The sequence below is a fragment of the Vespa crabro genome, chromosome 7, assembly GCF_910589235.1.
Source record: "Vespa crabro chromosome 7, iyVesCrab1.2, whole genome shotgun sequence".
Lineage (NCBI taxonomy): Eukaryota > Metazoa > Arthropoda > Insecta > Hymenoptera > Vespidae > Vespa > Vespa crabro.
Window position 1 is genome coordinate 6819042 of NC_060961.1, and position 25030 is coordinate 6844071.

The 25030-nt window shown below is 30.7% G+C and overlaps 1 protein-coding gene across 2 annotated transcripts; it reads right to left on the bottom strand.

Moving 5' to 3' along the window:
• Positions 1–106: 106 nt before the first annotated feature.
• On the bottom strand, positions 107–24525 carry LOC124425822 (BAG domain-containing protein Samui-like). Of its 2 annotated transcripts, none has more exons than XM_046966755.1 (2): positions 24084–24525; positions 107–4511 (listed from the first exon to the last, which is right to left on the bottom strand). In XM_046966755.1, the coding sequence occupies exons 1-2, from the start codon at positions 24261–24263 to the stop codon at positions 2448–2450; spliced, it is 2244 nt and encodes a 747-aa protein (XP_046822711.1). In that variant the 5' UTR covers positions 24264–24525; the 3' UTR covers positions 107–2447. The 2 variants fall into 2 exon arrangements, with proteins under 2 accessions (XP_046822711.1, XP_046822712.1); XM_046966756.1 differs by lacking the exon at positions 24084–24525 and adding an exon at positions 11326–12187.
• Positions 24526–25030: the final 505 nt, after the last annotated feature.

A 25030-nucleotide genomic window follows, 5' to 3' on the forward strand; every position in this document is an offset into this window, starting at 1 on the left:
TCATATATTTTTTTTTCAATACAATGTTTTTTTCGACACGCACACCTTCCTCCCTCTCTTTCTCTCTCTCTCTCTTTCTGTCTCTCTCACTCATTCTCACGCACACATCTTTCATATCGTTGTCTTTCTCACACTCTCTTCTCATTGCATACATTTCTCTCAGTCTTTCGCATGCTCTTGCTCAGAAAAAATACAAAATCTCTGGCTAAAGACAAATGTCTCTACGAGAACTTAATTCTCGTATAGACAAAGAAAGAAAGAAACAAAAAAAAAGATAAAAGATAAAAGATAAAATAAAATAAAAATAAAACGAAAAAGAAACGAAAAATAACCGAGTATCACCATGTACAAGGAACCATAAAAACAATGCAAACCATCCCTCGTCCGACTTTCAATGAACATTTTTGTTGAATACATGTTTGTAACAAAAGATTTTGTTCAAATTCATAAAAACAAGGAAAAATATATATATATAAAGAAGCCACTAAGAAACCACTTGACGTAATTAGATTTATTACATTCTTAAGCTATAAATGAAAAGTCCCTTTCATGAGTTTTTAATTATATCGTTATTTGTTCATTTATTATTTGTTTCTTTTTGCCTTTAAACAAATTTGTTTACCATTCAAACATAAAAACGAAAATCTAGTTATTTATTTTTCTCCTCGGACAACGGACAAGATGCATAGTTTCTTAACGAACGACATACGCGCGCGTGCACGCGCACACACAACATACACACACACATACATACATATACACACACACATACATACATATACACACACACACATTCCTCCTATATATGTATGTACATATTTCGTATTCATACACTGTTACGGTCGATGACACACAAGAAAGCCGCAGGAACGGTCGGGCTTGAAAATTTTTTTGAAAATTCTCTCTCTCTCTCTCTCTCTCTCTCTCTCTCTCTCTCTCTCTCTCTCTCTCTCTCTCTTTCTCTCTCTCCCTCTCTCTCTCACACACACACACACCTAAGTGCAAGCATACACAATAAATTATAAATAATAACATTAATTAATATAGTTTATATACTTTACAATGTGCGCGCCATAATACTAAAGCGTACGGATCTCTCTATTTGACGTTGGCGTTTATATTTTTGATTTCGTTTGATTATTATTGTTATTATTATTATTTTTTCTTTTTTTTTTTATTAGCATCATCATCGTCATTATTTTATTTCATACGTATTCTTATAAACTTTGCTCCGTTGAATAATTTATTTATTTACTTATCTTGTTGTTTCCTAATAAATTCGTGAGAATCTTTTAAAACACTTTTAAAAAACGCCATTTTCGTTTTTATTTTTTTCCCCGCCTTTTCATTAATTTGGGATCGAGGATCCTTTCAGACGAATATTCCACACATATGTATATGTATATGTATTTGTATTTGCATGTATATATATATATATGTATTTTTTACCTAACTCGGTAAACAATACAAATAAAGAAAGTATTGAAGTACTTTGTGTTTTTTTCTAATAATAAGATTAACGATACTTGACAAGGCACCATCATCAATTAATTAGTTTTTATGGTAAGAAAATAATGTCACGTTACGATTGGATGGAATATAAGAAATACGCTACTATATTTGTGATAAAAATTACTCACAATAGTTTGTTAACAATTTATAAAAAGAAAAAAAAATGCAAATTTTGAGACACCAAAAGAAATTTTTTGTTTTTATTTCGCTGCAATATATGCATTGTATATAAATAGATGGTGTAACCATTTCAAGTATACCGATTTTAATGTATCAATCCTTATACACATGTGCACATGTGCATGCGATATGCGTTTCTTAAAAAAGAAGAAAAAGAAAAAAAATATCAGAAATACAAATCAAATAATACTTTTCTGATACTTCATATGTATATATATATTTATATATATACACACACACACGCTGATAGAAATAAGTCAAGTCCTTCGAGAAACATTGTGCATCGCAGCGGAAGAAAATTTCATAAAAAAAGGATTATGTACTTGGAAAATTATTATTATTATTATTATTACTATTATTAATATTATTATTATTATTATTTTTGTTCATCGAAGGACAATAAAAGTAAAAATGGACGAGAAAAAATATATCAACGTGTAAAACGTTATACAGATTCGTATATCTGTCGATTATCAGCGGATTCCCGACGATCATCAGTCCAACTCTAAATCGAACTCAAGCTATAAAAAAAAAAAAAAAAAAAAAGAAAGAAAGAAAGAAAGAAAGAAAGAAAGAAGAAAAACAATAAAATGGCGGAGAGTCGCAAGATTCGTAGTTTCTAAGATGTAGAAACAATCGCATTTGTTGGAGAGGGAGCACGAGCGACTTTATCGCCATCTAGTGGCCGACAAACAAATTATGATTTACAAAAAGAAAAACAACATGGCAATCCACATCCTTCCTTTTCCTTTTCTTTACTTGGCATTCGCTTCCGTACTTTGCGGAGGTGGTAAAGGTATCGGTTTTTCTGATATAGGTTTAGCTTGTTTCTTTGCTTTCTTAATCGTTTTCGGTGACAAAAGTGATTTACTCATTCCTTTGTCGACCTTAGTCTTTTCCTGACTATCTGTAATTTGTTTTTCATCGTCCATTGGCTTTTGTTCGTCACTATTCAATTTGATTTCATGCGATACATTTTGATTCTCGTCTTTCTTTTCCTCAACAACACTTTCTACTTTCTCTTGCACTTCCATTGGACTAGACGAATCAATTTGCATCGTCACTTCAGTAATATTATTCGTGTTATCGTTCGATGATTTATCGGCAACAATTTCGATCTCTTGTTTCTGTTGTTCTTGTTGTTGTTGTTCCTCATTCATAACAGCTGGAACCTCCTGTTCTTGTTTTGTCAACTGATTTTCAATTGATACATTTTGTTGTTCATTTTGTGTTACTGCAGCAGCAGTTTCACTTGTTTCAGAAGTAGCTTTTGGCGAGGAAGGTCCAGGAGGCAATGGGATTGGTTCGTTGACTTGTGTGCTCTGTTCGTTGTTTTGTTCAACATCCATCGATTCGTTCGATTGACGACTTTCCTGCTCCTGCTCTTGACATTGTTCCATTTGCATAGTTTGGGATTGGTCATCTTGGACTTGTTCTTGTCCAGGTAAAGGCGCCTTAGATTCCAATAGACTTATCGTCTCCTGTATAGTTTTGATAGCATTTTTACGAGCTTGACGAACATTTTCTCGTCCTTCTGTTTCTATGTCATCTAGTTTGATCAATTCTCTTGTTAGCATCTCGTCCAAGTAAATATATTGCTTGTCCTTGCGAGAGTTACCGGTATACTGTTTAACTTGTTCAGCAAGAGAATCTACTTCTTTTTGTACCAAAGCTACTCTCTCAAGAGGATCTTTAGGTGGTGCAGGTTTTGGTACAGGTTTAGATGCCTCTTGTTGTTGCGCTTGTTGACTAGCTGCCTGTTGCTGCGGATATGAATTTGGATCCTGTTGCTGATGCGCTCTCTGTCGAGACTGATGATGTTCTTGCGGTTGAGAGTCGAATTGATGATGTCTTTGTGGTTGTTGGTCGTGTCGTTGTCTCTCGTTATATTGTTGCTGTTGTTTAGGTTGTTGATAATTCGGCGATTGCTGAGTACGACGTGTCGGTGAATGATCGAAAGATGGGTGTGGCTGATAGAAAGATTCTTGGAAATGTGGTCGCCATTGTCTAGATCCGAAACCTAGATTGAAAGGAGACGATTTGGAGAAATGTGATGAATTTTGAAATTGCGGTGGCGATTGTTGTCTTTGGAAAGGCGCATGGGCATTCTTCGAGATTACTGGCTCATCACGTCCTTCTACAAATATTGGTATATGCCTAACGTTGCTTTGTGGTTGTTGAGTTGGCTGTGAAGGTGGTGGTGGCGATGACTGCTGCTGAGAAGGAGAAGATTGCTGATTGTGCTGTGGCGTTATGTCGACTCTAGAAACGAAACGCTGTCCCGGCTGTGGCTGAGGCTTATCTTGCTCATGCGAACCTTGCTGAAAGTTCGTTTGTTGTCTGTTCTCTGGTGGCGCTGACATCGAACGTTGTCCACGTGCATCCTTCTCAGAATTTTCCATATTGTCGCGATGATGTTGACCAATGTCAACGGTATTACGTAAACCGTATTGTGGAATAGGATTTCTTCTATCTTCCCTGTGCGATTCTTTATATTGTGAACGACCAGATGAGAATGAAGATTCTGGTTCACCGTGCGAACTAACGCCACTTGCACCACTCGCAGCGCTAGTAGCACTACTACCACTAGCTTGACTCCTGGCGTCCTCGTCTGGATAATTTGGATAACTACTACTGCTACCTCCGTTTCCTGAACCTCGACGTTGATTATTATGCGTAGATCCTCGGAATGGTATATCACCCCAAGGAGGTCCTAACAGATGATCTGCGAACTCTGGATGTCGAGCAGCTAGGTCGTCCAAATGTGCTCGTATGTCAGTACGTCGACCAAAATCGTCGTCGTCGTCGAATGGAAAGCCCTAGAACATGAAAAAACAAATATTTCGATACCGATTCTCTTTTAAAACACAACAAAAATCATATTAATACATTTCGTAAAAAATGACTCATTAGATCTCATTCGTTAAATGGCACACGATTCTTAATAATTGAGGTTACGAAATATACGTGCACATCTAATTTTGTTAAACTCTAAATAAGGAAAGTGCATAATTATGCACGTGTTCTATCAAGCAGTGCTGTTACAATCCTTTAACATGACATGATATTTATATTATTATTTCGAAACATATATACATATGTATATATGTATGTATATACATGTATGATAGAAAAGCGTGGGCTCCAATCATAAATTCTGTTAGATAACATATTAAAATATAATCGAAGAAATGTAAAAATTGCTAAGGAAATGTAAAATTGCTTTTGTACATCGACCATCCTTGAAAACTTTTGTTTTTATTTTTACTGTTCTTCTTTTTATTTTTTTTAGTTTTTAATGAGCATTGGGTTTAAATGGGTTAAGCAATGAAAATTACCAAAACTATTTGCATATTAAAAAGAAGAGAATGCAATTTTGGACTGCTAATATATCGCGTGTGACTCAACACTAAATATAACATCGAAGATTTTATATGATGCGTGTCGACGAAAATCTCTCGGAATTTGCCTAATTTCGAAATTAACCGAAGGTCTCAGAAAATTGCAGATAATCGTGAAACATTTTCATTGAAATATATATGTTCGTTACCTTTTCTCTCTTTTGCTGTATATTACATGAAAAAAAAAAAAAAATAATAAAAATTGAAAGGAATTAAAGAAATAAAAAAATTTAAGTTTTACAAAAATGGAAAAAAAGAAAAAATGCAGAAAATGGAATTTTAAAAAATTGAAAAAAATAAAAAAATGTAAATGAAAAAAAATTGAAAGAAATAAAAAAAATCAAATGAAAAAATTCCTTTCTTTTTTTTCTTAATAATTTTTTTTCTTTTCTTTTTATTTCGATACATTTGTCAATCAAATCGGAAGTAATAATGGCGAGAGAAAAAAATTAGTAGGTCGAACATTTTGATTATGCAAACGAAATTACATTTTTAGCTTCTATTCAAAATCAGCGATAATATACTCGCATTCCATGCCTTATAAGAGACTAAAATGATTTCACTGTGACTTTTGTCGAACTGTTTATCTATACTATAATATATTATGACGTCAGTGAAAACGTGTGTAGGAAGAATGCAATAACCACTTATACGATAATCCCTGAGTCTCCATTATTTATATAAGGATTGAACATTGAAAAAAGGAAAGAAAGAGGAAAAATATATATATTCTTTCGAAAAAAAAGCTATATGAGATAAATCAGAATCCGCCGCGTACCGGTGTTTTCAGTTCTTCTTTTTACGTTTCTTGGAAAAAAAATTAAAGTAAATTAAATCAAATTAAACACGTAAATTACTAAACACGTAAATCTGGGTGAATGTCGTCGCTCTTTTGGCATAATGATTATTCTAACTAGAAAACTACGTGGCCGTCCTTGGACAACGATTTGATTTAACCTCGAAAAATATAAGAGGAATAAAAAAAGAAAAGACACGGTGTAAGTATAAGATACATTCCCTTTTTTAAACACCTTAATTTTCTAGTCATTTTTGATTTTATTAAAATTACTTCGAAGAATATGACTATATAAATTAGTAATTTTCCAAAGAATTTTCTTTGATAATGATTAGTGATTGATGATAGGAGAACTTATCGTCTATCTGTTCGAATAATTTCGAGCGAATGCATGACGCGCATTCTTTTGTAATTACTATCATTATGTAACATTACGTCATGTTAAGAATTGAAACATGACTTCTTTATTGACTTTCAATGTTTCTCTATGGGACCATATTATATAATATAGTATATACACAATTATTGTCGTATATAATCTTAAAAAATAATTAATATTGTTATTAACAACAATATGCACATATATCGGTAGATTTATAGTATTCTAACAATAGTAAGAGAAACTAAAAGAGTTAATGTCTATTAAATTTCAAAATTGCCTTGGACACTCGACAAATAAGCATTAAAAGCAATATTCCAGAAAATAGAAAATTTTCCCAATATATTCAAGAAAAAGATAATATGATTAGAATGCTCCATAATCCTCTATTGCTTGTTACTATGAATGATCCACTTTAGCCTCTCCTACCTTCCAAACGAAAAGAAAAGAAGAAAAGAAAAAAAAAGAAAAAAGTAGAATAAAATAGAAAAAAATAGAGAGAGAGGGAGAAAGAGAAGCATAACGCATCTCTACCTTCGATAATCGTAGTTCCCTATTTTTAGTGCAACGTTGCCAGTTGTTCCTCTCTCTCTCTCACTCACTCTCTTTCTCTCTCTCTCTCTCTCTCTCTCTCTCTCTCTCTCTCTCTCTCTCTCTCTTTAACTCTTCCATTCCCTCCCCCACTCAACCCTTCACCTTGCGCGCAAATTTGCCATGTTGCCATAAAACACGTTAAATGACAGTGTATCAGAGGAAGAAGACAGCAATCAGCAGGTCGTCGCGCACGCTCATATCTATGTGTATAACTTTTTTCTTTTTCTTTTTTCACATTTAAAGGAAATTCATTCGTGTATATATTAAAATGTTAATATTTCATATTATACGTAGGTACATGCATGTGTCCATTCTTTTTTTATATATATACATTTTTATTATACATTTGAACGATCTAAAATATATTAAATTCGAAGCAATACTAATTTCTTTATGAAAGGTGAAACAAGCATACACCACAATTCTATTTTGCATTTTCTCTTTTACCGATTTCCAGCCGACATATTGCCACCACGTAATTCTACCCGTTAAACTATCTCTTTTTTTCTCATATTAAAAATACACATAAAATAGAAAGAAAGAATTACACAAATGCTCGAAATTACACAAAGTGATCATATCTTTGACCATATTACTATTACTACTATTACTATTACAACAGGTTTAATTAGTGATTTGAAAAAATTGATTATTCCTTTTCGAGACTTTCTATAATTAATTTCTTTTTGCTAGATTAGAAAATTACAAGCCTAATTAGAACTATGAAAAATCACGAGAAAGTGTAATTGCTTTTTAAAATCAACTGTGAGACACTTGATCAATTTAGAAACTTTTGGCTCGTCCTGTAATATTACTACTACTACTATTACTACTATTACTACTATTACTACTACTATATATACTAAATATACTCGCGCGTGACAACACAGTAGTCTCTGTCTGTCCTGAAAGCGTTTATCATAAAACCGGTTTCTTCATCTTTATTTTTTTTTTCTTTTTTTTTTATGTGCGAAAAGCAAAAGGGACACATTCGATTAGATCACGAACAAAAATATCACCTTATCGTTCACGTTCTTTTATTTTCGATATCGATGATGTCGTACACAGGTTTATTGCTTTAATTGTGTGCGTGTGTGTGTGTGTGTGTGTGCGTGTGCGCGCTCGACTCCGTGTGCGTTGGTACCGATCAACTAATTCCTGGAATCGTTATAGGAAAAAAGCCAAAGCGAATAAAAAGAAATACACAAACACACGTGGATGATTACGCTTGCTTTTTGTTTCCGCTATTAACTTCTAAGCCGTTAATGTGCCGTCACCTCTGTCTCTTTGCCTTATATGGATCACTCGAATGCTCGACAGATGACGCGCCAAACACGAAAGTGACCAATTGAATTATTCGACACGCTTGTTGATCACGTGCCGATGGAATAGCACAATAATTATTATTCTTTTCTTTCTTACTTTTTTTTTATTCTTTCTTTCGAATTTACTTCTCTCCCTTCTTTCTCCCTCTCTCTGTATTAGTTTAGAAAAGAGAGAGAGAGAGAGAGAGAGAAAGCTAAGTAAAGAAAGAAAAAATATTAAGTTCACTAAACAGTCGTGCAATAAAATTTTCTTCCTTTTTATTTTTTTTTTTTTAAATAAAACTTTATAATGAAGATAAAACAAAAAATAAATATATTTAAAATGGAAATAATGATGAAATTTTTTGTTAGTAAACTTAAATATACTTTTAAGTAGATATAAATCATACGGAACCTTAAAATATGTTCACGATTAAAATGAAATGTACGAATCAACTAATCGCGTTCAATATTCTATATGCATTTTTTTTTTAAGCCAGCCAATGTCGTGCAAAAACGGTTGCCTTGGCAAAAGTAATAATCGACAAGGAAAAGCAGAGCAACATGAATAATATTAATCCACTTACGGCACTCGTACGAACGATCCTGGCACCGATCGAGGATGATCAAGAAGAAGAAATCGATCGAACCAAAGAGAAGACTGCTCAAAGGAAGGAAACATAGCGCGATAGTCTAAACGTTTCTAGCGCACCTCCTCTTGTGAGAGGGAGAAGGAACACACAAACACACACGACGTTGCTGCTATTGTGACCTCGATTGGGCCGGCAGAATTGGTCGGCTCTAAGAAACGATTCTCTTTCTTTCTCTCTCTTTCCTCGAGGAGGTTTATTATTAGCGTCGGCGCATCACTGTTTTTGGAGGAAGAGAGACACGACATTAGTGGTCAAAGAAACGTTATCGATTCTCTTTTATTCGAACAATTTCCTAATCACCTCATTCTATATCTTCTAGAAAATTAGAACAATATCGAACAATTTGTTTTTATATAAAATGAATTATAACGAAAGTGTTTTTCCGAAACGTTATTTTGATTAATTTGCATCGGGGAGGAAAAAAAGTTTTTTTTTCGAACTCATTTGGACGTCGTCGTATTAAAATGACGTTTTTAAAATAAATTTTTTTTTGAAAACACAAAAATTTGAGTACATTTAGAATTGAAATAGTTCGTAATATGCATTACACATAACCTTATTTAATCACCAGGTGCCATTTTGCAATAGGATTTTTATTTCGTGCCAATCGAGGTAAAATTTCAAAATAATCGCAAGTTTATATACATTTTCTCCATTCTTTTAATAATCAAAGTAAATTATTTTATCTCGATGAAGATATCGCGTGTTACCTTATCGACCGAGAACGATATGATACGATATAATCGTAGAATAAAACACTCATAACCTATCTTGTTTATCTCCCACGATGATTATTTTCTTTTTTCTCTCTTTTATTTCGTATCTTTGTATCGATGACGTACGCTTCTACCGAAATATGCATGCCAATCGAAAAAAGGAGAAAAAAAAAGAAAGAAAAAAAAAAGAAAAAAAAAATAAGAATCGAAACAAGTTCGGATGGAATTGGAATAAGACGATCGTTCGAGAGCTACGAAAAATACGTCATTACACGCAAAATCTATTTCTAACGTCCATGCGATCCAAGAGAAGAAAACACGAAAAAGAAGGTCGAGTTCTAAGGATATATATATATATATATATATATATATATATATATATATATAGTTATACGTAAATTGCAATATGTATATATAAGCTTTTACGAAATATACTGAAATTATTAGAAACTACGAAAACGATCCAAAAAGAAAAATATAAAAAAAAAAGAGAAGAACAGAAAAAAAATATTACTACATTATCAATCGAGAAATTTTGATAATAAAAATATAAATAAACTGCTTTAAATAAAAAGAAGAAAATAAAATATTTACATTTAAATAAATCAGGTGGATTCAATTCTAAAAAATCAACGAAAAAAATATATTTCACAATAGATAACAAGACGAACTAATTACAAAAAAATGTCTGTCGCTAACTTTAAGAACATGGAAAAAAAAATAAAAAAATAAAAAAAAAAATCATTCGAATTATCAAAAAGATTAGATTTTCACCGCCAATATGATCAAGGATTTTGACTCTTAACCCTCTACGAAACTTAGCCGAATGTAAATCATCAATACACTAATTGAATTAATGCGATGTAACATACAACTGTGATACACGTACGAGTATATACACTGTGACATTTTTAACGACCTAATAATACCATGTCCTACTAGCATGATAAAAACTTGCTTGATAAGTAGTCCAACAATTATAAAACATTGTTGTTAATATTAATCTGTATAGCGATAAAAATAAAAAATTAACAAAAGAAAAATAATAATAAACAAGTCAGTTAATAGACCGATTGTTTTCTATCAATACCTTCTTCGTTCTAACTTAAATGTTTTTTAATATCCTCTAAAAAAAAAAAAAAGAAAAAAAAACCAATCATAATATACGGAATCGATATGACAAAAAATTATACATGGTGTCCATCTAATATAAATATTTTTCTGGCATTACCGATAAAAAAAAATACATATATATACACACATTTTTTTTATCATAAAAAATATCTAATGATCCTCTAATATGGTATCGATAGGTAAAGAAATATGATCTCAGATTAAGAATAAATGTAGTTTTTCTTTTTTCATTTTTCGAATATTCCAAAGTAAAAAACAAAAAATGTTTCTTTTCAACGTAATTAAAAAGAAAAAAAAGGAAAAAGAAATAATCGTTCCTAACATGGGAATCGATAAAGTAAAGAAAAATAATATGAAGTAGGCACGCGAGAGGGTTAAGGTCGGGCATAAAACCGTGATGTAATCGTTCGAATGAGGACTACTACTGCGAAAACACGTACGTATATATATATACATACATACATACATATATATATATATATATATATATATATATATATATATATATATATATATATATATATATATCTATATTATATCTCCATCCTCGCAACTTTTTCGTGTCATCGTCGTCATCGTCGTCATCATCCTCGTCATCGTTGTGTTTAAACTGCGTGGGGAGGAAAAAGAGAAAAAAAGGAATATCGAAAACTTACAGGGAACGAGTGGTCCAGATCGATCCCTCGTCCGAATTTGGATGCTGAATCCACGATGACGGGCGAATCCATTTTCTCTAAACTATTTTTATTCTTTTATTTTTATTTATTATTATATTTTTTTTTTGTTATGAATTTCGTCCTCTTTCTCTCTCTCTCTCTCTGATTTGTACGTTCGTTCACGAGATTTTCTAGATCGTTCTTCCTCGTACTATATAGAGCAGGAGTGGGGGAAGAGATTAAATCACCTCTCTCTCTCTCTCTCTCTCTCTCCCTCTCTCTCTCTCTCTCTCTCTCTCTCTCTCTTTCTCTCTCTCTGCTTCTATGATCTGCTTTCTTTTACTATTTTTTTTTTAACACCCAAAGAAAAAAGCTCACTAAGAAAAGAATAGCTTCTGCGTGGGTTAACGAAGGCGAGCGAAAGATAAAAATCGCACTCTCGTGCAAGGATCTTTTTTGAATTACCGGAAGTTGGTCACAAGCTTTCTCTCTCTCTCTCTCTCTCTCTCCCTCTCTCTTTCTCTTTTAATTTCTTTCTTTTTCTCTTTTCGTCTCTCACGTACAGCACTTCTAAATTGTTTTCTCGAACCTCACTCTTTATATTCTTGCGTCTTTCTCTTTCCCTTTCTCCTCACTTTGATTTTATTTTTTTTTTTAGCTCTCTTTCCTTTCTTTTATCTTTCGTGTTTTTTCATTTCCCTTTACACTATTTTCGGAAATGCACTTCACTTTATTTATGATTTATTATATCAATACGATAAAAAAAAGAAATATATATATATATAAAAAATGTATATTCCTCACTAGAAATATATTTATTTATATATATTATTATATGATATATATTCTACACCCGCACTTTAAATTATATTATTCTTTAACGAACCGTCGTAGTTCGAGTCAACAGCGAAACTGTCAGAGCACGCTCGCGTACGACCGATTTAAATATATTTCTCGCGTGGGACGATAGCTAGTCACGTGACCTTACTACGCCGGCACCGATTACGACCGAATGTTCGCGGAACTGTACGATCGAACCTACCAGAGAACGCTAGAACCTTCCTTATAGACTTTTCATTTCTTTCGAAGTATTGTGAGAGAAACGAAAGTGTTTAACGTTTTACTTAGAACGCGGCACGTGTGTTACCTTCGTTCATTCGTTCGTTTGTTCGTTCGTTGTTATTTCTAATTTCTTATAACTTTCGATCCTTAGAAATATTTTATTCTATAATTCGATGATTAATATGTTCATACGTATGTTTACGTTTCGTGCTTAATCTAATCAAAAAAAATACGATATCGTGATTGTATTCATATTTTTTTAATTACTATTTGTATATTTCACTACATTTGTTTTTTTCTTTTTTTTATCATACATACATATACATATAACAAATGTTATTTGATTTTAATTATATATTTTTTTTTTATTTTTTGGACATATAACATTAATCAAATTTTTTAATATAAAGATACATTAATGGATTTTGTATTGTTTAAATGCAATGGTGAAAAAAAAATTTATATACACATATATGTATGTGCATACATATTTATGCACGTATTCGTGTAGAATGTCTTGATTTACATGCTACAATTGCTACCTTAATGATCGCGAAAATACTGGTACATTCCATAGGTGATTCACTGCCGCCCTACCCGTATTATTCTCGAGGCTACTGCAACGCTCTGCTTTTCTTTATTTTTATTATCGACAACTCTTGCAAGGTTGTATTCTCGACGTATCCGGCGCCTTTTATAGCAAACAAATATTCCCTTCGAGCTTGGACCTTCGAACGACAAGACGAAAGCTACATGGTCGACTTGGTTTTTTGGTACGTTCGACGTTTGAAGTTCGTCGAGAAAGAACTTGCTTCGATATAGAAGAAAGAATTATTTTTTAAAATACTTATCATTTCCTTCTTAATTTGAACTTAATTAATTTTTCTATCATATTTACATTATAAAATTAATACATTTAGGTTAGTAATTAAAATATTTATATCGATATACACGGGTACCAATTGATTTTAAATTACAAGAAACAATAAATATGCTCGAATCTTTTTATGACATTGAGGTTATTATTAGAACATATAAGTTATAATTAGAATATTTATATTCATATCATCGGGAACGAATGAATCAAAAATCCGGAGAAGAAAAAAATAGGAAAAAATAAAAAGAAATACTATTTTTGTATCACATTGAGGTTATAATTAAAACATTGGATTCATCATCGAAGATCAATTAATCATTATCTATTTTTATTCTGAGACAATAGTCTCAAATTGACTCTCTCTCTCTCTCTCTCTCTCTCTCTCTCTCTCTCTCTCTCTCTCTCTCTCTCTCTCTCTCTCTCTCTCTCTCTCTCTCTCTCTCTCTCTCTTTCTCTCTCTCTCACTCACCCTCTCTATTTTCTCGACAATATACTTTCAGATTCACCATCGAGAAACATTAGTCAGCAGACCAGAATTTGGTACGTTGCCAAACTCCTTAGGCTTATCACGAATACGAAAATGGATAATTGACCGCGGCCATAATCGTTCAGTGGAAAATTATTTTCATTAAGTATGAGAGGTTAAACACAACGATTCTTTCTAATAAATTAAACTAATCAATCACGACTTTCTCCCTTTCACCCTCTCTCTCTCTCTCTCTCTCTCTCTCTCTCTCTCTCTCTCTCTCTCTCTCTCTCTTCCTTTCTTTCTTGAAGATACTTCAATTCGTACTTGACTTTTATTAATCTCTCCCATTGGATACAATGATCTCTCATCATTATTTATTTACCAAAAAATACACGCATGTAGATATACATATGTACATATATTTTCACGACGATCGTGCCTTCGAGGGTGCAACAAAGTGTTTTTAGACGAAGCACGATGATTGGACGTAGGCCAAGTGCACTAGGAACAAGGTTTCATAATCTAATACAGTCGGCTTGACTTTACCAATGACTTCAACATGATATCAAAACTGAGATTTCTATGTAATGAAAGGTCAAAAAAAAAAATTGAGACTGAATAATAAAAGAAGAAAAAAAAAGCAGGTTGAGAAGCTTGATTATCTTTTACATACAAAACTTGTCACGATTTGTGTAAACAATACTTATACTGAATGAGCCAACAAAAACGTTCCAGGTGTTTTTAAAAATTAATTACTTTAGAAAAATCAATTTAGAAAAAATCAATTTTTTCGAGATTTTTTTAGGCTAATTTATTTATTCATTTATTTACTTTTTAAAATTGCGAAATTACAAGCCTCAACTTAAACTGGAAATCTCAAAAAAGTTATCAAAAAAAGTAATTGATCTTTAAAATCACGCAGAAATACTTCTGACCCACTCTGTATAACAAAATTTTCTTAAATTCAATCCAATGCGTCAGATGCCATGTTTCAAATTTTTGTAGATCTAATAAAAAGGCGCGAATTTAAAAAATAAAAATATATTGTTTAGATTATTATAAATGACAAGTCAATTGGTATGAACATATATATATATATATATATATATATATATATATATATATATATATATATATAGGCAGAAAAAAAAATATATATATATAAATATATAGTTCTATATATATTTTTCATAAATATACAAATGTTTATAAAAAAATAGACATTTTTTCTGAGATAACATAAACGAAAGATGGATAAAATGATTGTCCTCTCTTACATGCATTCATTACGTTCGTAGTATTATATTTATATGCATACAAGCATTTTTATAATGAGTATTGTTGCTTTGTGTATCTATCTGTGTGTATGTGTGTGTATGCGCGTGCGTGCGCATGAATAGATCGTATGAAGGTGACATAGCATGAAGTATCTACTACAACGTGATAAAAGTTATGTAATAGATCAAGTAACGAATACAACGACGAACTGGCGTTCAGAGGACTATGAGATTCCAGGAACGAATGTTGTTTTCTTTACTGATCCATGACCGCATATATATAAATAATATCAATTACAAAGTCAATTTTGTAAACATATATATTCATTATAAATTTGATGATAGAATTTTTGAAAATAAATCATAATCTCTTTGAAGATTAATAACAATAATTTGATTTAATTTAATAAAATAAGTCTTTTTTTTATAATAAATAATAATTTTCTCATTAATAATATAAAATTGAACTGTATAATATTTTTAAATATCAATTTTTTAATAATTTAACAATTTTTTCTGAGTCTATTTTAACTGAGTCTAATTTAAAGAAATGTCTAATTTAACAATTTTTGATCATTTTTTCTCATTAACAGATATAATAACATAAAATTAAATTCTCAAATATTTCCATATAAATAATTTAGTGATAAAATTTTTAATAGAATTTCTTTATTAAAATAATACAATAAATTTTTCTTTTTTTTTTTATAATTCAACTTCGAATTCTAAAATATCTACGACAATTTGATGATACAAATTTTATTAATTTTCATATCGATAATAAACGATGATTTGTCCCATTGAAATAAATTTAATAAAATTGTACGTTCATAATAAGAATATATGGCTGACAAAAAAAGATGATGAAAGTCGAGTATCTTGTGTAAGACTCATTGTCAGTGTGAAACGAATCGTAAAAACAGAAGTTGTTACACAGCTTAAGAACGAAGAGATTGTTGGAGTGAAATGCTGAACTTTTAAATTTACTAAGTAATTCGAACGAGTTTCACAGGACGATTCATTTGATCGTTGTTTTTTAATCGACACGGAAGTAAGCAGCCGCTAAACTAATTCGCATATCCGCGTGAAATTTAAAATGGTGTCAATGTACAGAAGAAAGTGTACGTATGTACGATAAATGTACTTTTTAGATTTGTAATCAAACTTGCAGTTATACGAGTTATGTTTGTAGTTTTATAAATGTGGAGAAAAGAAATTAATCAAAACAGTTTCGAAAGGAAAGTAATTTATATTTAAAATGATAGAAATCGTTATAGAAAAATTTGGTATGTAATTTTTCGATCTATTCTGACGATCATTCTGTCTCATCTCCGCCTTATTTCCCTTTTGTTGATCGAGTCGAATAACTAGAACTTGCCATTAATTGAATTAACTTCTAATAATTAACTTTCTAACCTTCAAACTCATTTAAAAAAATGGGATTAAGTTGCGTCGAGACATTTTTAAAGAAAATCGTATCGTATTTATTAAATCAAACTCATATCTAAATAGTATTTAGAAATTATTTCCATTCATGTTGGTGTGTATATAGAATTATATGTATAGTAGCATCAGAGGTGTCATTAATCGTTTTACAAACGACGTCGTAAACAATTTCTAATAAATTAAAAGAATTTCATGACTCGCTTAATCCAAATAAACGAAGCGAACAACAATGAAGCGTTTTAATTGGATAAATCAAATTCGTGCTGGCTCGTTTAAAATCGTTGGTAGTAAAATTGCAACATTTATCGAAGTATGTATTATTTCGTAAAGAGGTTAGAGCGTAAAAAAAAAAAAAGTTACTAAATTCGTAAATTATCAAAAACATACAGCTCAGTAAAAATAAATAAATTATTATAAAAGAATCAAATATCTTAAGGTAAAATCGATAATAAAAATAAATATTTATTTAATTATGAACACATACGCACACTAATCATATTTATATCATATATATGAAAATAAATAGAAATATACTTGTCGATAAACAGTGCAGATGGTGTTGCCATCTGTCGGTATTAGACGAAGTTAAAATATTCGAACTATGCAAATATACATACATCAGTCAGTATTAGATTTCTTCTAATTTCTTTTATACCGATACAAAATAAATCATCTTATTTTATTGTCTTAGAACAGGAAAAGAATAAACGAAAAAAAAAAGGAAAAAGAAAACGTTCTTCTTTACCGACCGAATACAATCACAAATTGCAAAGTTTTATTAAAATTATTTTCTATAAAAATAGAAATAATTGACAATACGAAAAAACAATACGATGATTAACTGTTGGTAATTATAATATGTAACCGATAGAAGGTCATAATTATATATAACTATTCTGTTGTTTTTTGCCTCGACTTTCAATTTTCATAGACTTTAACCTTTTAAAAACAAGTGTTATTATTTATCTATAACTGGCAAGAAGTTTCAATTTGTTTACTTCGTACGATCTCTCATCATTTAAAATCTTCTTATTTATCTATTTTAAATCAACAGTAGTCTTATAAATACGTAATATATAATTAACTTTAATTTTATTGCCTAGAATAATGTATATAATTATATATACATCTCTCTCTCCCTCCCTCCCGCCCCTCTCTCTAATTATTCGATATATTATAAAAATATAAATAATAATAATAAAATACCAAGGCTGTTTCAAAAGTTACAGCATATAATTCGCAGTATCTCATTAAAATATTTCTTTATCGTATATCAATGCTTAATTGTTGGCATGATTGAATCACTTTATGTATGTATGTATCTATATATATAACCTAACCTAAAAAGAAACGAGCACATTGAATCAATCGTTTGAGGTGTGTCTTATGCATTAAGAATAACTGATTGGTCTTAACTATGGCAAGAACATTAAAAAATAAAAAAAAAAGATAATAAAAATAATTAAAAAGATAATACTAATAATAATAAATTACAAACGTAAACTTGTAACCTTGAAAAAAATTATCGTCTCGTCTGACGATAAGAAAACGATCGTCAGCACATATTAAAAAATACATATAGACAGTAATATAAGAATGATGTTACAATTAGATAAAGTATAGTAGAGTTTAACTATTAACACGCGTATAGAGCGATAATGACCAGTAAAAAAAAAACTGTTATGTGTCGCGTCCTTGACTGTATGTATAATACATACTGACAAGAGTAATTAGAAGGCTGGTGCTCATTGCATAGTGAAGTAAACATCATCGATAGCGAACTTGATGTTTGCTTCAATATAAGTGATCCAACTGTTTTGTAGACTATTTTGAGAAAAACTCTTTTTTCAATTAGTAGAAAAGTAAGTTTATTTTTAGATAATTTCTGAGTGACCTCTTTTTTTTCCTTTTTACAAAGTATTATTTTTTAATTTTTACCCAAATATTTGTACAGAAAGACACACATAAACATAATCTATATACATATGTGATATACATGCATGCATAAGTATTTTTATTATATAAAATATATATAAAATTTTTATATATATATAAAAAAATAGAATAAAAATAAAAGCTTGTTTTAAACCGTTAATCTATTGGTTTGGTATATAGCATCGTATAAGCATATATATTAACATATATACAAATATACATACATACATACATACGTACATGCATACGTACATACATACATATATATTAATGTAAAATTGTAAAGAGAACATATAATGTTATATATGTAAGTTTGATATATATACATAGTCAACTCAACCGGTTCGTTGATTTCTCCGTATCCGTTCATGATTCCACCAATAAGAATCACTTACTATAACTCTCATTATCTTGAGTAACAGAATTACACGCATAAGAATTAATCCTTTTCCGAGAATTCTTCGACTTTTGTGTTTTGACAATGATACCATCGTTATCGAAAGTATGCAGAAATAATGCATACATGGTTCGCATAAGATACATATGGAAATATTTTTACAGTCTTTTTCTTTCAAAATGATACTTGTAATTTCATATCTATATATAAAAAAATATATATATATAATATTTAATATATATATAAAATAGTAGTATATATAGTAATATATATTGGGTTGGCAACTAAGTAATTGCGGATTTTGTCGTTTCCTTCTTATTTGAAATCCGGCAATCCAATATAATAATAGGGAATTAGTATACTATATATATAATTTAAAAAAGATATATATATATATCTTTTTTTATAGTAACGAAGTTAGATAAAAAAAAAAAATAAAAAAGATTATTACTAGTGAGGTACACTGACCCATTTTAATTGAGAGGTCGTGTGAGGAGGGGAGGGTAGGGTGGAGTGAAAGCGATGAGTGAAAGAATGTCGTCACTATCGTGAATGATACTCGGCAATGAGAAATGGGCGGGGCTATGGGGGAACAAGTGATGCACTTCCGAGAATGGAGAAGGAAAGCACTTTCGAGATATTCTCCATATAGTACAATTACTCTAGTGACTCAGATGTCACATGAAAAGGCTAACACCAACGAGACGTCCGGTTATATTTGACCCCTTCGAATGAAAGTCTCAACGGAGAAAGAGCTTATGATAAAAGACTACTTGATAAATTACATAAACGAAGGAAAGATATATAAAGGATGGGAATGAACGATAAAAATATTATCTTGTTATATAAATTATTAAAGCGTGTGCGTGTATGTGTGTGTGTGTATGTAATATATATATATTTGTAATTTACTGATATTTACTATTACTATTAATATACATAGAAAACATATTATTATTACTATATCATTACTATTATCATATTATTACTACTTATATTCTGTTACTATGTTAGAAGTAAAATATTATTAATATTAGTATATAGTATACTATTATATTATTACTTTCTTTCTCCTCCTCCCTCACTCTCTACTTTACATTAGTATATTTTTATATTAGTAAGGTTGTTACTAATTTTAAAATAAATATAGATATTCCGATAAATTAAAAAAAACAATCTATTAAGAATAGAAATACATATAGATTTGTCGTTATCTTTGAACAGTTAGTGACATAACGGGTTTTCCGGATAAATAGAAATTGCTTAAGTCACACTCGTAAACTCCCATTAAAACTAATATCTTTGAGTTTAAAATGACGCATTGGTTACGAATTTCTAAGATCTAAAATCTATTCTTGGCAATACAATTCTTTTATCTTAACTGGAAATACTTTTTAATTAATTTGTCAATTCGAAATCGATAAAACCTATGATAAAAAGTTTAGTATGAATGGTACGGTAAATCAATTTTGTATTAAATCGAAAGTTGATCGATCGAAAGGAATTCGATGATTAAAATAATGAAATACGATTGGTCGAAAGAAATCCTATTGTATAAACTAAAGGAACACAATAGGTCGTTATGATGAAAACAAAACGGAATCAAATTCGTCTCGAACGAAATCTTTAAAAATAATTTTCATTTCTTTTCTTTTTTTCTCTCCTGAGGTTTTTTGTTTTGTTTTTCTTTTTCTTTTTTTTTTTACTTTCTTTCTTTATTTTTTCATTTCAAATAGATTTAAGAAAAGCATAAAACTCGAACGTTCGCAAAATGTCACTCAGCAAATTTCATGGATTATTCTGGATCGAAGTACTCGCCGCGTGGAATGGTGAGAGAGAATCAATGGCGACTATTTTGAGAGATCTTGCCGCAACGACGACGACGACGACGACGACGACGACGACGACGACGACGACGATGAGTCGAGAACGTTCCCCCGTCTTCGTCGTAGCCGAAGAATCTTCAAAGACACAACCCTGCTCTTTACTAACAAGGTCTGCCCACTAACATTATCGAATATATTCACTTCCTCCTAAGTGAAATGGAACCTGCCATTTTAGACAGCGAAATATGTCATACATATATGAAATACATAGATATATATATATATATATACATACTTATACACCCACGCGCACGAAATTATTATTTATATTATTTATATTCATACATGTATATATTATATAAATTATTATCCTTTTGATTTTTCTACATTTTAAATACAGATATATATATGTTAAGTTTTATGTATATTATATATATAAACAATATAATTATAGTTTATAATATTATATATATATATCTATAGAATAAGTTTACCTTTAGATAAATGCAATAATATATGCACATGTGTGTTTAAGAAAAAAAAAAAAAATATGATCGCAAATATGTAATCCAAAACCATTCGTCTTTCCTTTCTAACACATATTTCTAACTAATGAATATTATATCAACGAATTAATTAGATATTAAAATCCATATTTATAAAATATAAACATACATATATATATGCGATTAATGATTTTTTTTTTGTTTTTTTTTTTTTTATAAAAATCTTAATAAGTAATCATAAGAAAATCACTAGTAAACTCTTGGAACATTAAGGTCTTCGAAAGAGCAATAAGAGGCATATCATCCTTCCCGCAGGCATTTGGCAACAAACAGTTTATTTCTGGGCCCCTCTTACTCGGCACAGGCCGCTTTAGAAAACGCAGCGAAATGATTCTCGCAAGTGGACGACGTACTTTCGAGACTCGTGGTTGCAATTCCGGCGAGTAACCAACACGTCATATTGATCTCATTTTAACCGACCAACAGATGCCTTTCATCTGATCACTAAGCACAAAGAGGGATGATTCCATCGAAACTAAGGGGTGATTTATATAAAATTGGCAACACTGCTTATAAACGCCGTTTTCGTTTCGTTCAGTATTCGTTCCCTACCTTCTAATAAAACAAATTATTTATGGATTCTTTACAAATAGGCTCGAAATATTTTTTTTTTGGATTTCTTAAAGCTGGCGGTAGTCCTTTAACATACACTGTATCGTACTAATAACGTGACTATATTCACCCTTAGTCAATAAAATTCTGCATCTTTTGAATGAATCATTGTAAATGAACGTATCTTTATGTTTCGATAATATTCAAACGTTTATTTATTTATTTATTTATTATTATTAATTTATCAAAATTCGTTTTATATTAATTTGATATTAATATTAATGAGAAAACAATAATTTTCCAATAATACGAAAAAAAGTATAAGAAGAATAATTCCGTCATAACGGAAGGGTTAATAAAAAATAAAAATTCTTACCGAAAAAGAATTCGAAAATTAAAAGTAATTTCTCACGTAATATTCTTAATTTACGATATCCAACAAGCATTCTAAAACATTTAACAATAAAACGCAAAAGATAGCCGCTATTAAACGATTGGAACTGTTTCAAACGTTCTTGTTGATTTTGTATATTTCGCAAAATGTTTTTAATAAAGCAAGACATATGATATACGATTTTCTTTTCCATCAAGATTTAAAGAAAGAGAGAGAGAGGAAAAAGAAACTGAAAGAAAAAGAAAATAGATAAAAATAAATTCCGAACGAGATAATATTTTTTAATAGGAGCCAAAAGTTCTTAGCTAATCTTAAAAATCAATTACTCTCTTCTTTAAGACTTTCCTTTTAGGTTAATTTTTCAATCTCAGAGTGTAACAAAGTTCCTGTGTTTATAGTTTTACAATCTGAAATAAAAAAAAAAACTAAAAAAAGTAAGAAAAATTTTTGAAAATTGCCTCAGAACAATTTTGACCAATCTAGAAATTTTGGCAACCCTGTGTATTTTGTGATAGTGTTTGTAGTATACTTCTTCCATCCTCTTTTTAGGTTATACACACACACACACACACACACACACACATATACATATACACCCACATCGAAAATAGCAATTTCTCTGTCGAGGGGTTGGTTGCTTGTAAGAAGAACTAAAAGGATATCGATCGATCCTTGACTGATCATTCGCCATACGAAGTGACTGCTCCTTTGTTGTACGAAGTTAGGAGGGTGGAAAAATGTAATCAGATGTCCTCTTCCTTTACGAGCTGGTACAGGTTGAGTCAAAAGTTTCTAGATTCCTTTCTTTTCGTTTTTTTTCTTTTCTTTCTTTTTTTTTTTTTTTTTTTTTTTTTTGTAAAACTTTTGGAATTTTTAGACCATGCTATGTATAATCTAAAGAAAAGAATCGGGTAGAGAGAATGAGAGAGAGAAAGAATGAGAAAGAGAGAGAGAGAGAGAGAGAGAGAGAGAGAGAGAGAGAATGAGAAAAAGAGAATGAGAAAGAGAGTGAGAAAGAGAGAAAATTCTTCGAAAATTTGTACCGTTAACACACGACTATAGAATAATTATGTTAATAAGGTTATCGTCGATGCAGAACACAAGTTATGAGATTTACGTGCCTAACTGACGTATTTCCGGTTATAAAAATTCATTTTCATTGTTAAATGATAATATTATATTCATATATCGGTTCCTCTTCCATCCTTAATGCTTTTGAAAAAATATTAAAGATATAAATCGTATATTAGTTACGAAGAGTTATACAGATGGCGCACGTGAGATTAATGTTTTCATCGTATTTGTCAGGGGGAAAAGAGAAATAAAAAAAAACAGGTAGTTTCGTAGTTTCGTTTTCTCTTCGTGCATTTAGAATTATAGAGAGAGAAAGAGAGAGAAAGAGAGAAAGAGAAAGAGAGAGAGAGGGAAGGGAGAGAGGGAGAGGAGAAGGGAGAGAGAGAGAAAGAGAGAGAAAAAGAGAGACGAACGCGACAAGAATAACCATCAAGTAGAGAGAAAACTAAATAGATGTTCAGGAAACTCCGTAGAAATTGGAACAGACTCTATAAATAAAAGAAATTTCGGTCTAACGGAATCCTTAAAATTAATGCAATTTTAGACATTGTAACTATATACATACAAATCATAAGTGTTAATAAGTGAATTTGGCACACTGTATTTGTTACATGATAAAATAATAATTTGATTAGACAGAATAATGAATTAGCACTCATTACATATACACATACATAGATACATATATACATATGTACATATATACATGTGTATGTGCATGCGTGCGAAAGCACTTAAGAAATAAATTGGCTAAGATACAAAGAAATATTGTTGATTCAATTGGAAAAAAAAATTGAATTAAAACGTTTGTTAAAATGAAAATTTCGAAGAAACAAAAAGTAAAATGAAAGGCACAATTGCATGTGTATTTATTCTTACATACCTTAGGAAACTCGGGACGCCGGTCGAATGGAAATCTGGACGACCTATTATTAGTCGTAGGCTCGAAAAACGATTTGCTGTCCTCATCCAATTGTTGTTGTATTTCTTGAAGTAGTTTGTCTCCCGACTTACCACGGAATCTTTCACCGAATCTCGGCTTATCGCGGAAATAAAATGACATTTCCGCGAATGTGCTTTAATGCACGAGACAATGATCACACGCACACAGGCACACACATACACACACTTCGCGATGACGATCTATTAAATCTGATCTTTTCTAACACACTTTTAACATAAATTTTATGCTTTCTGTCTTTTCTTTTTTTTTTTGTTGAAAGAAGAAGAAAAAATGTAATAAAAATTTGGTCGATTTGATCAATCTCCCCTATAGGTTACGACAAATTCGAACTCAAATTCGTAAAACAACCACACAGTCCGGAGTCTCGCGCGTTACTAAAATCTCGCGCCGATTCATAAGTAGATTCGACATTAAACCGGTAAACGGCGCATGCGTACTATGACTCTTCTTCAACGAATGAATCGAAAGCTCCTTACCGATTGGTCCCGCTCTCAAACGAAACGACCAATCGCAACCTTTAACGGCCCAATTTATCGCTGCGAATTCCTTCGCAATTTTCCGATGCTTACAAAGGTCAGCTTGCTATATCTAAATTTAATCTGGGACTGCTTAGATAGATACGACTTTTATCTTCGATTAATTGGCACAAAGAGTACGCGTAATAATAGTTTTTTACTTTAACATCGAATAGATTAATGAAATAATTAAATTAACATTTTTCTTTTTCTTTTTTGTTAAAATTTCATAAAATATATTTATAACTAATATTAATTGACTATTAATTAACACGAAAAATCATATTAACAGAATAAAAATCATTTTAAACGATTTATCGTACGTTGTGATCAAATTTATCTGTTATTCTA